Here is a 15,197-nt window from a genome sequence, read left to right on the forward strand (position 1 = left end):
CAATTCGCAGCGGAATTTTTGCTGTCGATATAAATTATGCACGATAAGCATGCAAAAGAACCGTACATGTCAATGGACTTGGACATATCAATGCAACGTAGCATCGGCCATGGTGGTGTCAATGGTGGTGGTGATGGTGGGTGGCGATTGGCGTTGACTATGGCATTTGCCAATAAATAATAGAGCCCTAATGATTTAGTTCGTCAGCTTTCGCTCTCATTACTTTGAACAAAAGTCGCTTGTTTATGCGCGATGAGCTTCCTAAAATAAACGGTTCGTCGTCACAAGTGTTAGCGTCACTTTGATTGACACTGTTGTCGCATGCTGCAGAATTTCAATTATTTTATTGATTGCATGGTGATCGTTGTCACACTGAATGCGCCCCACAACATGGTGATGAACTCAAGCAAATTTTCTCTGTGCAAACTAAACATTATTTTTACAGTGTGTGTTTTTTTATACATTTGGCTATCCTATGCCAGGCATACACAGAAATTTTCACTCATTTTCACTGTCTCTCTATCGGGCTACTGTTGAGGGTTGTTTTTATTAGCAATTGTTTTGGTTCATTTCTCATGATCGGAAAGATCATATTCTATTAGGTAAATTTAAGCTGCTTATTATTATGGAAACAGAGAGAGAGAGAGAGAGAGAGAGAGAGAGAGAGAGAGAGAGTGCGAGATAAGAACGCACAAATAGACAAACAAACACACACACATACACACGCACCTGATATGGAATGACATTAGAAAAGCGGACAGAAAGGGTGTTTCAATGAAATTAATAATTTATACGAATACAATATTGAATTTGACATTTCAACATGTTCCCTGCAGTGCAATGATGTATTGATTTATCACATGTATCCAAGACTCGTAGTTTTTGGCGTGTGTAGGTTTGTGTGTTTGTGTATATGTGCGATGTGCGTACGATATATAGATATATGTGGTTTTGAGGTGTGTGCCGAAGCATGCCGAATAGAAGAAGATGCCATTTGATGTTTTTACCTAAAACAGTGAAAATGGTATACGTATGGCAATATTTCGTATAGCTTTTCTTATCACTTAATCATGTACCCATTTTTGTTTCAAAGGACTGCGCAAAGGTTTCACTCACTCTTTCTCTCTGTATGTGTGCCGCACAACCGCTACATAACCATCCAAATATACATTTTCTCTGAAAAATATACACATGAAACACACTGAATAATGAACGCGTACGATATGAAGAAAGCATACACGCATAAAAGAGCCGATAACGAAATAGCATTAAAGCAAAAGAGAAAAAAGTGGCTCTCTTTGTAAGAGCACAGGCACACACATATATATGCCGAAAAATGGCTTAAAATAATGCTCCTGAAGGGATGTTTGATAGAATTGAAAATAAATTCTCTCGAGTAATATGCACATGATTTATTTTTTGTTTTTCCAACCATCTAACAGCTCGACCATTAAGCATATCTTAAATAAATATTTTCTTGATGTTCGTGTTTCAATTTTTCTGAGTTTAAATGGAATCACTGGTTCTTGATCAAAGAGCGTTTGCGATTCAATTCACCATTTCTATAAAGATTTACGGTGTTTTAAAGATTTTGACGTGTTTTGGCGTTGATACGAGCCTCGTCACTCGTGTGTCAGTCAGTCAGGACCAGGTGAAAAATAACAGTAAAATGAACACATACCTTAACTCCGATGTGAATTGGTGGATAATCAGCGTGTAATGCTGGTGGCAGTAGTGGTAATGGTAAAGGTAAAGGGCAGGACATAATGGCCGCTACCTAAAAATCGAATAGACAAAACACAATGACAATTAGTTAATTGAATTGTAATGAGAATTTTAGCGAAGCGAAAAATGATTCAATAATGATATCAAAGCTGGAAAATAAACTTATCATGATTCCTATCCGATGGCGACACTAAATAAAAGATAATGTCATTTTCCATAGCCCATGGTATACAAATTATAATTGTGAATTGAATGATTTATTGGCGTATGTATACGGTGTTCGCCGACTCTGACTCAAAATAATTTATATATCTGTCTAGTTTTTCTCGATCGGTGACAACACAAAATGACAAAGACGAAAAACGAGTAAATTTTTCAATTTATCAACCGAAAACAGCGTATGCTTTTCTTCCTTCTCCAACCCCAATTCCATCAATTCAACGGATAATTTCATGCCAATTAGAGCATACACACCCCATGGCTAATAGTTGTTGATGTTCAGACATTTTGTGCAAAGTTTTATTAACTTTTTATTCAACAATCTATGATTTATTACTATTCTTCGGTTCACATTTACTGGTGTATTCTTCGGCTATGTGGTTGTTGTTGTTGTTGTTGTTGGTGGTGCCGTCCATCATTAACAATGTGAGACAAAGTTTGTGCCAAACCAAACGTACTACGGTCTTATATTCATAGATAGCATTCTGTATGACTTCTTTAAGCATCAAAACACTTTTCATTCAATTGAAACCGAGCTCCAAGAACCAAACCAATTCTAATGCATTCATTCAACATTTATGGTTCATCGTACAGTTTTGGTTACTGTTGCTTTCGTTACACTCAAGTTTTCACCTAGTATTACTCGAAAGTTTCCCCAGTTCAAACGAATATAGTGGTAATGGTATTATTCGGGAGAGAGAGAGAGAAAAAAAACAACAACAACATCTACACAGCTCAAGCTTAAAATACATTTTGTACATGTGCACCTAAGAAAAGAGAGAATGATGATGATTTTGTATGTTGAATGTTGGCCCGGCACAATATGAAGGCAGAGCCCGCTTAGTTTGCCGCATCCACACACCCAACTGTTAAATTCATATATTTGATTCAAACTAATGGGAGTTTTAGAAAACTTGTACAATTTTCTCCTCCTCATTCTCTCAGCCAGTCAGCCAGCTAACTAGCACTGGTGATGCTGCTTCTGCTGCTGCTGAAGTCGATGCTGTTGCTGCTCATTGCCGGCATTTTGGCAAGGCCATCGTTCCTTCTCTACATTTTCCAGTATTATGCGTTTATCTCATCGTATTTACTTTCCCACATGTTCTCTTATGGTTTTAAATCCTTTCGCAGATTTCGCGTTTATCTGGCTGTATTCATGAACATGTACGTAAAATTGAAAACAAACACTGTTTCAGCTATCATAAGGCTAAGAGATTTGCCATCATCGGTCTCACGCAATCTTTTTCTTTTTCAGGCAGAGAGAAAGAGATCGAGTGCAATAGAAGAAGACGACTACGACGGCTTGATGCTGGTTGTTGGATGTGATACGGGTTAAAAGTACATGACATAAACGTGGTTGTATATTACTGCTTTTAAATATTAGATTTGTAACCATAATAGGTACATATTGGTTTGCCTACCGCTTTTTAAACTAAAATTCGCTCCCGTTTTCATTTTCCTTTTCCTCTACACCACACATACATACCCTCACACTCAATTTATACTTTGTATAATACTGTTGCTCTGCGGCACGCACACATCCCAAACAATAACAACAAGTTGTATAGATATCAAAATCAAAATATCTTTCAGGTATTGGATTGAACTTATAACCATAAATGGTTCTCATATTTGTTTTCATTAATAGCATATTTTGGAGTCGAGAACCGAAGCACTCTTTCTCTCCCTGTTACTCCATCAACTTCGATACATTGAAAAAGTTTCAGCTGGAAAAAACTTGAATTCACAGCATGAAATTAACAAACAATATTTCGGATCATAAGCACTCCATATGATCTCATATTGAGAGAACGTGAACATACGCAAACACATCGGCAACGATGAACGAATAGTAGTGCTTGGCAGGGGATTTCGAGCATTGGGCAAACAGGTGTCCCGATGGCCTGGACGAACAGTTGAAATCCTATCTACCGTTCGCAAAACTTTTATTCATTAGACCGATATTGAACTTATCATTTTTTTTGTTTCACTTTTATTTTCTCTCTTTCTCTCCAGGTTCTAACAAATTGATGGAAAATTTCAAACATGATTCCGTAATTAGGCGTTTATTTTTGTTCTTCAACCCAAAACCAAACTACTGCCAAAAACAGACATATTTCATTCGATTGAACGAGTTACGATATTTTGTTGGGAAAATGTCTCAATTCAAATCAAGAGCACGTGTTCGTTCCAATTTCGTGCATCTTATGAGGATTTGAACACCTCATTTACCCCACAAAATCACTCTCTCATGTACATATAAAACTCGATAAACCGTCTCTCAATAAATAAATAAATAAAATCAAATCCAGTTTAGCATCTCTAATTTATTGCTAAAGTCAATGAGCCAAAAAGGCACTTGTATCGTTCATTCGCTCCGTTTGAATTTTCATCCGTAACCCATCATTTTCTTCGAGACGCTGCTGCTGCTACTGATACAGAACCATACCGGCTGAAGTGAGAACGGATGAAGAAACTCTTTCACACTCATTCGTTCAACGTCTTCGATTATATTTTCGCATTAATTTATGTGCATTGATATTTGACAGGAAGAATCAGATCAGTTTGTGTGTGTTTTTTCTGCGTGGTTGAGTGCGTGATTGGAAGGTGAATATTGCGGTTGAAAGTTTATCTCCGTTTCAAAATGATACTGAACTTGGGCAATTTGAAAATTTATCGCTTCTCAAGACAGTTTCTGGAATCGTTTGCATCATTTTCGTTATATCGTCGATGTATTTGAATAGCAACATCGGAGCCCACCACAGCATTGAAAGCGAGCATATTTTTTCCGTACCATTTTAAATACTTGTCAAACAGAATGTGATTCATTATTTGGAATGTTTACAGTTCGTCCCTCTTATCTCGTCCCTCTTATCTTGGTGCTGTAGAGTGATTCATTTATTTTGTTTTCTAAATTTATCAAGTGAATCGTTAAACGATTTAATCGAAGGGAAACTGTGCGTAATAGTTATGCCTAAGGTTGATGCCTTTGCGTCGCTTCAAAAAATAGAAGTTAGTCTCTCCCTCTATCCACCCAAAAAAAGGTAAACTTGTCGGTTCGTTCATCGAGATTTCGATTGAACGCAATCATTTATGCTGAGTCTCAAGAAATGTCAAGAATCATGATTCTTCACGGAAGATGTTGCAACGTTTTATGTCAGCATCAGCATTTTGATGCGGCAAAAGCCGAGCTGCCAACACGTTTCAATCCACTTTTGATTTGGCTAAGACATGAGCACAACTGGGTTTCGTGAGTAGGTGAAGTTCAGGTAAATATCAACGCGTAATTCATGCGAATTGCATGCATGCATTCATCTGGAAGCAATATATGTTGTGATTGTTTCTCTCTCTCTCTCTCTCACTCTCTCTCTCTCTCTCTCTCTCTCTCTCTCGATATTTTATTGAAGCCAACGAATAATAAATTATTACGAACAATAATAAATTGATATTGATTTCAGCGTTCTTATTTTTGCTCTTTTTGCGATCGGATTCAAAAGGGAACAAAAGTGCACTTGACACATAACTCAGCAGATAAACGCAGAAGAAAAATGAGTATCGAAAATGAAACGATTTAAATTTTAAATGAAAGCAAAATTTCATTCGGAACATGGTGTTATTGTTGTTCGCGTCCGCTGGCTATTCGTGTTCGCGCTGCGAAACTGGTTTGGTCAGTTGGCGTGCATGTGTTGTGTTTCTCTTCATATGTTTCGTGTATGTGTCTACTGAATTGACGAGTTTTCGGTGAGTTTGGCTGCAGCAATAGCAGCAGTAGCACCAGAAGAAGAAGAAGAAAAAATTTTCAGTTTTACTTTTTATACGCTATTTTTGTCTTATGGGTTTCTTGTTCTTGATCTCGTTGCGTGTTGACGATAATTCGGTGTTGTTTGAAAACTATTCTCGCACAAAACAAGAAGTAAGAAGTAATTTAGTGTGTCTGTATGTATATATCGAGAGCTTTTCGCTGGCTGACATTGTCATGAAATGCACGAAATGAAAACGTGTGTATTAACCAATGACACGATCAAACAGAACATTCGTTTGCAATTTGATATCGCGCGCGCATCGTCCTGCTATGTGTCTGCATTTTGCACTGGCTCTCTCATTGTCAGTGTTATATTCTCATTCTCATTCTTCTTTTTTATCTGCCCCCCTCGGTTCAGCCACAGTCAGATCGAAGCTGTAAATTTTGAACTTGTCTGCAAACTGAAGAAGTTTGAAAGTCGTAACGAATAAAATATGCTACAGCGCTGTCACTTTCTGGCCAACTAGCTACTTTTCGAAAAGTAGAGAAAACAAAAATTATGGAGAAATGACTTCAGTTTTCTATTATATTTTCTTCTTATAGCCGCTGCGCGACTTAAGAGTGGGACCATTTGCACAACACGAATACATTAATATATTACTTCAAATAATTCTACGAAAATTACATTCTTCTTGCTAATAGCGCGTTTTTTTTTCATTTCAGTTAAATGTGCTGGCAGTTTGGTCATCGCAACAAGAAATAAAATTTGTCAACTAATTGTTGTTTTTTTCCTTTGTTTTTTTTCTTCTTTCTTGCTCCATCGTATTCGTGGCTAAACAACAACAGCAACCACAACGTCAACGGCAGAAATAGCACCGAACAAACTAACAAATTGTTTATATGCATAGAAAATGTGGCAAAAAAGACATTTTGATATTATTTTTCTGTTTCTTCCACGGATAGTTTCGTTGTGATTGAGAAATCGAGTCGTTATTTACATCGCATTGCTTTTTTCTTCTTCTTCTTCTTCTTTGCTTCTGTATTCTTTTTTCCATCTTGAATATTTTTATTGTGCTTAAATTCAATGTCAAACTTTAATAGCTTTTATACGTTTTGTTTTTTCGTCTTTCTTTTCGCTGTGGCTGTTGCTGCTATAGCTGTTGAATGGTGTTTTCTTGCCGCGTCGGTGTATGTTATACAATCGCATATGGCTCTTGAACTACCATATATTTAAAAAAAAAGCAACAACAATTATGATGGAACGCAGACGGCAACCGAAAACCAGTATTCGTTTGGAATAGAAATGATTGAGTAAAAAAAGCATACATACACACACACACATATATACACCAAGAGTGAGAAAACCAGAAAGAAGACGAAGGCGACGACGACGAAAAACGAAAACGCTTGCACGCTGCCAAGTGAAGTCAAGGTTAAATTTTAAACACGTAAATCAGAGTACGCTGAAGAATGTTTCATAAGTAACGACACAAGAGGAACTAAAAAAATACACACACATACACCACATTGAACCCAGTGTGCGTAGTTTTTAAAAACTTATCGCATGTGTATGGAGTTGGTCTTTCGTGTGTGTATATATGTGTGCACGATTTTGGTGTGCATGATATCAGCCTGCATAATGATGTACACTTTGGCTCTGAATGCTGAATATTGCATCGTTTGGCTTATTCATTTGTGCGGTTTGTATTCATTTGGTGAAATAATTATAAATTTCTTGTGTTAGACATCTTCGAAATGCAATCCAGCAACAGCAACCGCAGCAGCAACAACATCCAACATTCAACATTCAACAATAAGAACAGTGAACACCACTCCAGCCATGGTAAGGGCATTCAAATTGATTTAATGTGGCGTTATGTGAGATTGATGAATGGACTCACTTGTAAATGTTTAATCATTTCAAAAACCAAGTGATTCTCTTTACTCCTTTTATTACGGTGGCACAAGTACCAGACCACGACCAAATAACCAGCTTCATTGTTTAATACAAATTCACTGCCATCGTTCTTCTGCTGTGTGCAACACAATAACAACAACGACAACAAAAACCCGCCTGTTGTCGACAACAATTTGACACGACGTTTAAAAGTGAGAGAAAAAAATAAAATATAATTGCATCTAAAATATAGAGAAATGCACGGTCGATTTTTCGTTTGCCAAATAACGATGTCGTTATTTCTCTTTCTCCCCCTTAATCTCTCTCTCTCTCTCTCGCTCTCGCTCTCGCCCTCTTTCCTTTCAAGCCGTCATTTTGTTTCGGATTTTTTCTTTCTTTTTGCTTTGTACGTGGACAGCAACGGTTATGTTATTGTGATTCAAACGATTACGCGCATTTTCATTGCAAAGAATGTCAAAGTTAGCGAGAAAGAGAACAAAAAGATTACGACAACACTTGAGTGCATTGGCACTCACGTTTCATATGTACATACTCACTGTACATGTGAAATGGCCTACGGTTACGACTTGTGTAATGTAAAGGTCAAACGCGCCACGGCCAAACTATGTGGCACAAGCAAGATCCATAGAAGATGGTAATAATGTTGCCGATTTAATTACACTTATGAGAAGAAAGAACCAAAGTGGATGCGCGTTCATCCTGGATTATGAAGGACCCAATAGCTAACGCTAAAAGCTACCAGCGAATCGCTTTTATTTAATCATAATCTTAGCGCTAATAGTGTTAATTGGAATGATGTGACCGCTGGCAACAACAACGAAACCGGAGAATAGGACGGGCAAACAAAAAAACATAGACGCAACGTTTTAAGTTTGGTCATTCGATCAAGGACTAGGGGCGCATTCAACAAATACACGCAAACTTTTAACGTCATTTAATCGCAAACGATACATTACAAAGGTTTTTATTCTCGACGATTTTCATTCATTACACAATGATTTTGTGTAAGTGTGTGTGTGTGTGTTTTCTTTGTACTTTTCAAACGGCCATCGAACCAATTGTGCACGATGCGAATCCATTTCTTCTGTTTGCTACGTGAACGGCATAGTTGATTCGATAATCGAATCCCATCAAATTAAGGAAAAATTTATTTTTATGAGTGGCGAGAGAACATTCTTGGGTTTTGCGAACAAACGAAAGAACGATTGAGCGAACAAGCGATCTGGCGCGTTCACTACCTACACGGTGTGGCAACTAAGACATCAACATTAAGTTCCATCCTTTTCAGTGGGGAATGGGCAACTAAATATACAATTGAATCGCGTACGCGATTTCAAAATGCGCGTGCAAATGATTAATTCATTCGGAATGAATGCGGTTTAGGCGTTGGATGAATGAGTTGGGCTAATTCATTTCAACTGGTTGGGAATCGGATGAGTGGCTCTTCAACATTTTTTAAAGTCATAAATAATTGGGATATAATTATTCAGTGTTTATTTATGCAGCACGCACACGTCACACCAGATGATTCTTTTTTCCTGCTTCTTGTTTGCTTTTTTCTTTTCATACTTCTTTTTCTCCGCTCTGTGTGTTTATTTTTTTCAGTTTGGCTTAATTTTCACATTTTTATCATCAATAATTAACTTGATGCTAATTCGCCGAAATCCACAAAGGTATCGGAATCGTGTGCGATTTATCCGCATTTTTTTCCGTTGAAATCTTGTGGAAAATTCGAGGGAGTGAGTGAACGTGTGTCGGTTTGTGTGTTCTTGTACTCTTGAGCCACCAAAAGATTGAGAGGTCAGCACAAAATGAAAATGAAATGTCAGAAGCGAAAATAAGAAGACGATGAAAAAAAAAGAGTCGAGAAAACCAGAAATTGGCGTGCTTAACGCTTAAATATTTATTTTGGTGGTAAATGAAAATAAATTTGAAGAAATAACATTGAAAATGCGTGAGCTCTTTCTACCAACAAAAGCATCGTCAGCCATTGTTCGAATAACGTCGACGATGATTGTGGTTTTTAATCTTAATCACTTTTAATTATTCCTTGCGTTTTTTTCCAGTGTGCTCTCTCTCAACTCACTTTCTTTAATTATACAAATTACTTTTTTCACTCTCCCACTTATTCAGTAACTTGCTTGCTTGCTCGCTCGCAAATGCTCACACTCCGGCACGTCTACTTTGCAACCGCTCTTTAATTCCATTCGGGCTTCTTTTTTTTGTTAAACCAAAAAAAACGGAAAAGGATAATGAAATGTTGATGTTTGTGCCGTTAATTTTCCGATTAGCGATGAAAAAAATAGCCGTGTCGTCTATTGGATCTCAATTATAAACTCATTTGTTGTGTACACACAATCCATGGTCGAAAACAACCCCTCACGTATAAAGAGAGAAAAAAGAACCAAATCGATCTCCTCTATTCCATTATTGCATGGTATGAGTTCTTATTACTGCCAAAATACGCAAATTGGACGTGAAAATGCACACGCGCGCGAGGCAAGACAATTTTTATTTTGAGGGTAGATTGAATTCAAACAAAACAGCGATTCATCGTGAACAACAACATTTTTTTTTCACGAATCGGTCGAAAAGGCATTGAGTTATAAAGCGGGCGCAATGAAATGAAAAAAAAAATGTTCCGTCAAAATAATGAGAATAAAATGATTAGGAACATGCCCGAACTCGAATTACACCGTACAATTTGTTTCAAATATTAAGTCTAGCGGGGCAGCTCTACCAAAACCAATCACCCTCAACCGGATTAGTTCCTTCAATTTGTAATTTGAACTATTTTCAATGGCTTTTTTTCTCGCTCGCTCGTTGGCTCTCTTTCTAACTTTCCAGCAAAACGGTGACAGCAGAGCAGCTACGGCAGTGGGAATTCGGTTCTATTCCCTGCCCGAAACAAAGTCAATCAGTTAACATTTCCGGTGACAAATTACGATTCCAAATGTACGATTGCGTATTTTGCAATATTTATTCATTTTAATTACGATATTCTTCGAAAAAAACAGAGAGTGACCGACAGAGAGATTGGGTGAGGTATTTTTTTGGCGGTACGCATCTGCTGCAATAATGTAACACAATACCCCATCGACAACAATATTGACAATCCTATATATGCTGCGCGATGAGAATAACTGGATGATGATGGTTTTTTGTTTGCATTCCAATCATATGCGTGTGTGTGTGTGTCATCAACTGTTCTAGATTTGTAGCAGAGCACCGAAGAAATAGGAGAAAACACAGAAAAACAAAGCTAAATGGGCTTTCTCCATGGAAATGGAGAAATCGAATCGAATTGCATGCTCATTAGAGACAATTAAATGTAGTTTTTTTTCCCTCATCGATTGTGAACTGATTTTCAAATGGCTTTTTCAAAGCAACATTGAGGTTGAACTGTGCCTTGGGAAAATGCAAACAGAAAAATGATTTAAACGAAGCGTAGTCGTTTTCAGCACATCCCATGTACACAGTATAATTGATACGTTCAACGAATTGTTGGGAGGAGGGATTTGTTTTGAAATGGACTTTCCTTCACGATTAAAGTGGTTATAGCGGAAAACGACTATCCGTTACGGCAACAGAAATGAAAAAAAAAAACAAGAAAAAGTTGCTTGGAGCAAGAGACACGCAGAAATTTCCACCAAAATAAATGCATTGATAACAGAAAGAAATATCTATGTCCAAGCACATAAATCAATAATTTAACGTAATTCATCAACTGACAAATTAAAAACTATTGCGGGCTAGTTAGAAACGTAAATGTGGAATACAAATGTTGGGGCTCCGGTGGTGGATCTATTACCGCTATTCTCAATACAGAAATGCCAACACACACACACACACACACACACACACACACATTGGCTTGACGTGATGGTAATGCCAGTGGTCAACCTTTTATTGAAATATACCGTGAAAACCGCAAACGAATTGTGCGGGGAAAAGACAGTGACACACCGAGTTTATAAACAAATAGATAGAACAAATAACAAATGATGCCCTTGGGAATGTCACCTTTGTGCGCTGTTCTATACTCGGTGTGCGTCTATGTATATGTGCATGTGTATTCCATCGGATGCGATCAAATTGGCTTCGTGTATCTAGTGGAAAATCGTCACGATGTTGCAGAGGTGTCTGTACTCTCGCTTCATTTCTATGCCTCTCTCTCTCTCTCTCTCTCTCTCACTCTCTCTCTCTCTCTCTCTCTCTCTCTGTCTGTCTCTTGCTCTATCTCATCGTCTGTCAAATAGATTTTGACATCAATTCGAGACGATTGATTCGCACTCTTGACCGCTTAAAAGTATTTATATTGCCTTTTCAAAGCACAAAGTCTTTAGGCTTCTGGGCGCATTAAGAGTGTACAAACATACACACTCACTTTATTGTTGTTGTTTGCATTACGAAAAATTCTCTGTTCAACTTTTTGAACTTCGAAGTGTGTCGATATTATCACAACAATGCACGCTTTTGTGGCTCGAAACTAAAGCAGTTAATATTGTCGACACAAAAAATGCAAAACCCACTGAATCGGCATCGAGGAAAACAGGCACAACGCAACAACAGTAAAAAATAATATATTTCTGCAAAAATAATAGCAAGAGAGAAAAACGACTTCATCTCCGGCGGTGAACACCAGAGCCCACATAATATGCTGCACAAACAGCTCATAGATTCTCGTTTTGACTACTGAACTATATGAACTATGATACTATTACTGTGGATGATTCTGCTCCCGTAGTCGTTGCCGCCGTCGTCATCATCATCATCATCGTGGCTGTACTCATGCCATTGGTTTAACACAATTCCAGATGTTACGCGCGGTACAAGTACATATCGAGTGAGTGTGTATGTGTTATGATGATATTGCGATAAGTCGTAAGTCGAACATTGGCAAAAATGCACATAAATATTAATATCGAAGTCGAAATGCTTGGCCGCAAATACGGTGCAAACGTACGTTTGTGTGTATGTATGTGTGTTTGTGCCACCCGGAATGATCTTAGATATATTGAATACAACAAAGCGTTCATTACCATTTAATAATTCAATGGGCATTTTATTGAATGTTTCCACAGTTGGCCCAATCACTCCCATCGGCAACGAATTGACGTTGCCTCTGAAACTGTCCCCACCACTTGATCAATTCCCATCTGTGGAATGTTCAATGAACGCACAACAGCGTTACCATAGAAATATCATGAAATATTCGAATCTAATCTTCTCTCACAACTCTTCCTTTGCGGATGCGTCCATTTAGCTGTCGCTGCTGCTGCTGCTGCTGCTGTTGATTCTATTCACTCTCTTTTTCTCATGCTCTTACTCTTTTGAGCGGGCGCGCGCGGGTGCGCGTTAACTCGCTCGCTCGCTCGCTCTTTCCTCGTTCACCGTTTCACTACACATAGAACTTTATCACCGATACACGACGACCATTTCGAAATCGACAGAAATAACATAAATAAACAGTAATCACATACACCGACCCGGGTACTTTAATATCCTGTATACATTTTGGTTATGTCTGGGCCCTGTGATGACCTTTTGTTTCATCCCCACAAAATCGCACCAATGCGTTGTTTTTCGTTTCATTTTCACAACAAAAACAACGAAAAAAATGTTTGTTTCATCGTTTAGCCAGCCATTTCGGTAACTTCTCTACCGCACACCGTTTTTCATATGGATAATTGAATTTTCGAGAATATGTTTTTCGAAATTGGAATATGATATTGCTGAATATCTCATTTCGGTTGGTTGGTCGGTCACCACTCACCACCATATCGTCGTCCTCGTTAGTTGGCGGTGATGAACAACAACAACAACAGCAGCAGTAATAGCAACAGTGACAGTGGTAATGACCACCAAATAACACAAACTCATACTGATTTTGGCGTGCGGTCGCAGAAAATTCCCACAGAGCGATGCAATTAAGAAATTTCGTAGCTAATAGGATTCAAATATTACTACGATTGATCGGTACGATTGGCACGAATGTGAACATTTTCACGAATTTCCATTCATTTATTGGTGGCAAAGGCGTTAAAATGTGACAACATCGACAACCGAACAAAAACAACAATGAATGATGAATGAAAACGGAAAGAGAATGAGAGAGAGAGAGAGAGAGAGAGAGAGAGAGAGAAAAACATTCGAAACAACTTTTCGAGTGTTTCAATCATGTAAAATGTTGCACATTGAAAATCCAAACCGTTTGATTACATTGATTTTGTTTCAATGCGATCGCTCTCCATGTTCAATGTACGCATTCGGTGCCGATGAATGTGCAAAATTGTTTTCAATCACACCGAGAGATTTGCAATACAACGCACAAATGTATATAAATAAATGTGTGTATTTTGACGCAATTCATTGCTTTCATTTCAAGCAGGCTTCATAAGGTTAAAGGCGACATGAACCGAAAGTGGAAAGGTGCGAACAAGACATACAGACACAAATATAAAATACGGCAATCAGTTTGCTCACCGAGTATTGAGTCAATGGATTTTCAATTGGACACATCTTTTAATTTTGATTCATCTTTTTGTTTAAACTCCGGTGTATTTTGTTGTTGGCATGACAACTGCACATAACAATGGACCATTCTACAAAATCGAATGAAAATTGTTGTAAATGCATCGTTTCGATATGGAAAGCTTCTGCTCGGTCGCTCGCTCGATCACTCGCTCGCTCTCCCGTTCTCTGCTTTCAATGATTGCATTATATAGAATAGTTGTCATTTTTTGGTGCATACATTGTGTTATAGTTGATTGTTTGGTAGCCAACGAACATTGTAAACACTTGATTATTCTGAATATTCCAAAAATTACCGTGAAAGGAATGAGGAAATTCGATTGAATATCGTCAATGTAATGCCAAAGCGTTTGGATATAATTTACGGTATTCCCAAGGCGATAAACCCATTTGGCATGGACTTTGTTGGTTTGTAATTTAAATATCAATATCTAAATTCAAAATACCTTTATTGGTTGGCTGGTATGTTTGACATGCTGTCTATATGATTTCGACAGACAAACAAACAATCAAACGAATAGAAAAAAAAATATCAAGGTTTTCAATGATTCAATCTGATCAATTTTTTTTTCTTCGGTTAAACAAATCAAATCACGAGTTTCTCTATCCCGCTCGGCTCAATCGATTCCAAATGAATCGACATATTTGATTCATCTAATTCAATCTGTGTTTAAAATTTTCATTTCGCTAGAAAACAAAAAAAAACAATAGCAATGGCATTCATTTTCGTGGAATCGTTCACGCACACATACACTCGCCACTGTCAGTCATCAGTGCCAATCTGAACTTGGTGTGAATGTTTCGATGTCACACAGCTCAGGAATTTCCACAATTCACCCAGACCACATACAAATTGAACCACATACGACTGCACAAATCAATGGAAGAATGTAAGGTGAAAATTAAATTCCAAATAAACAGAAGAGCATCTGGTAGTTGTTTCAGCTTAATTTGAGCGAGAGAATGTGTGCGATTGGCTTATTGTTATGAGATATGAAGAGAGAGAGAGAGAGAGAGAGAGAGAGAAAGAGAGAGAGAGAGAGAGAGAGAGAGAAAGAG

At 37.8% G+C, this 15,197-nt stretch overlaps 1 protein-coding gene across 9 annotated transcripts in view; it reads right to left on the bottom strand.

The window, feature by feature from the left end:
- Nucleotides 1–15,197, bottom strand: part of LOC129579330 (polypyrimidine tract-binding protein 1) — a 209,128-nt gene that overhangs the window by 122,411 nt on the left and 71,520 nt on the right. For all 9 annotated transcript variants that reach the window (XM_055469324.1, XM_055469328.1, XM_055469332.1 and 6 more), the window contains one exon: nt 1,682–1,777. In XM_055469324.1, coding sequence (XP_055325299.1) covers nt 1,682–1,777 — 96 coding nt within the window. Of the gene's footprint in view, nt 1–1,681; nt 1,778–15,197 lie in introns of those variants that run through there.

The sequence above is a fragment of the Sitodiplosis mosellana genome, unplaced genomic scaffold (genome assembly GCF_009176505.1).
Source record: "Sitodiplosis mosellana isolate CC-2019 unplaced genomic scaffold, AAFC_SMos_1.0 Smas_scaffold_6226, whole genome shotgun sequence".
Taxonomy (NCBI): Eukaryota; Metazoa; Arthropoda; class Insecta; order Diptera; family Cecidomyiidae; genus Sitodiplosis; species Sitodiplosis mosellana.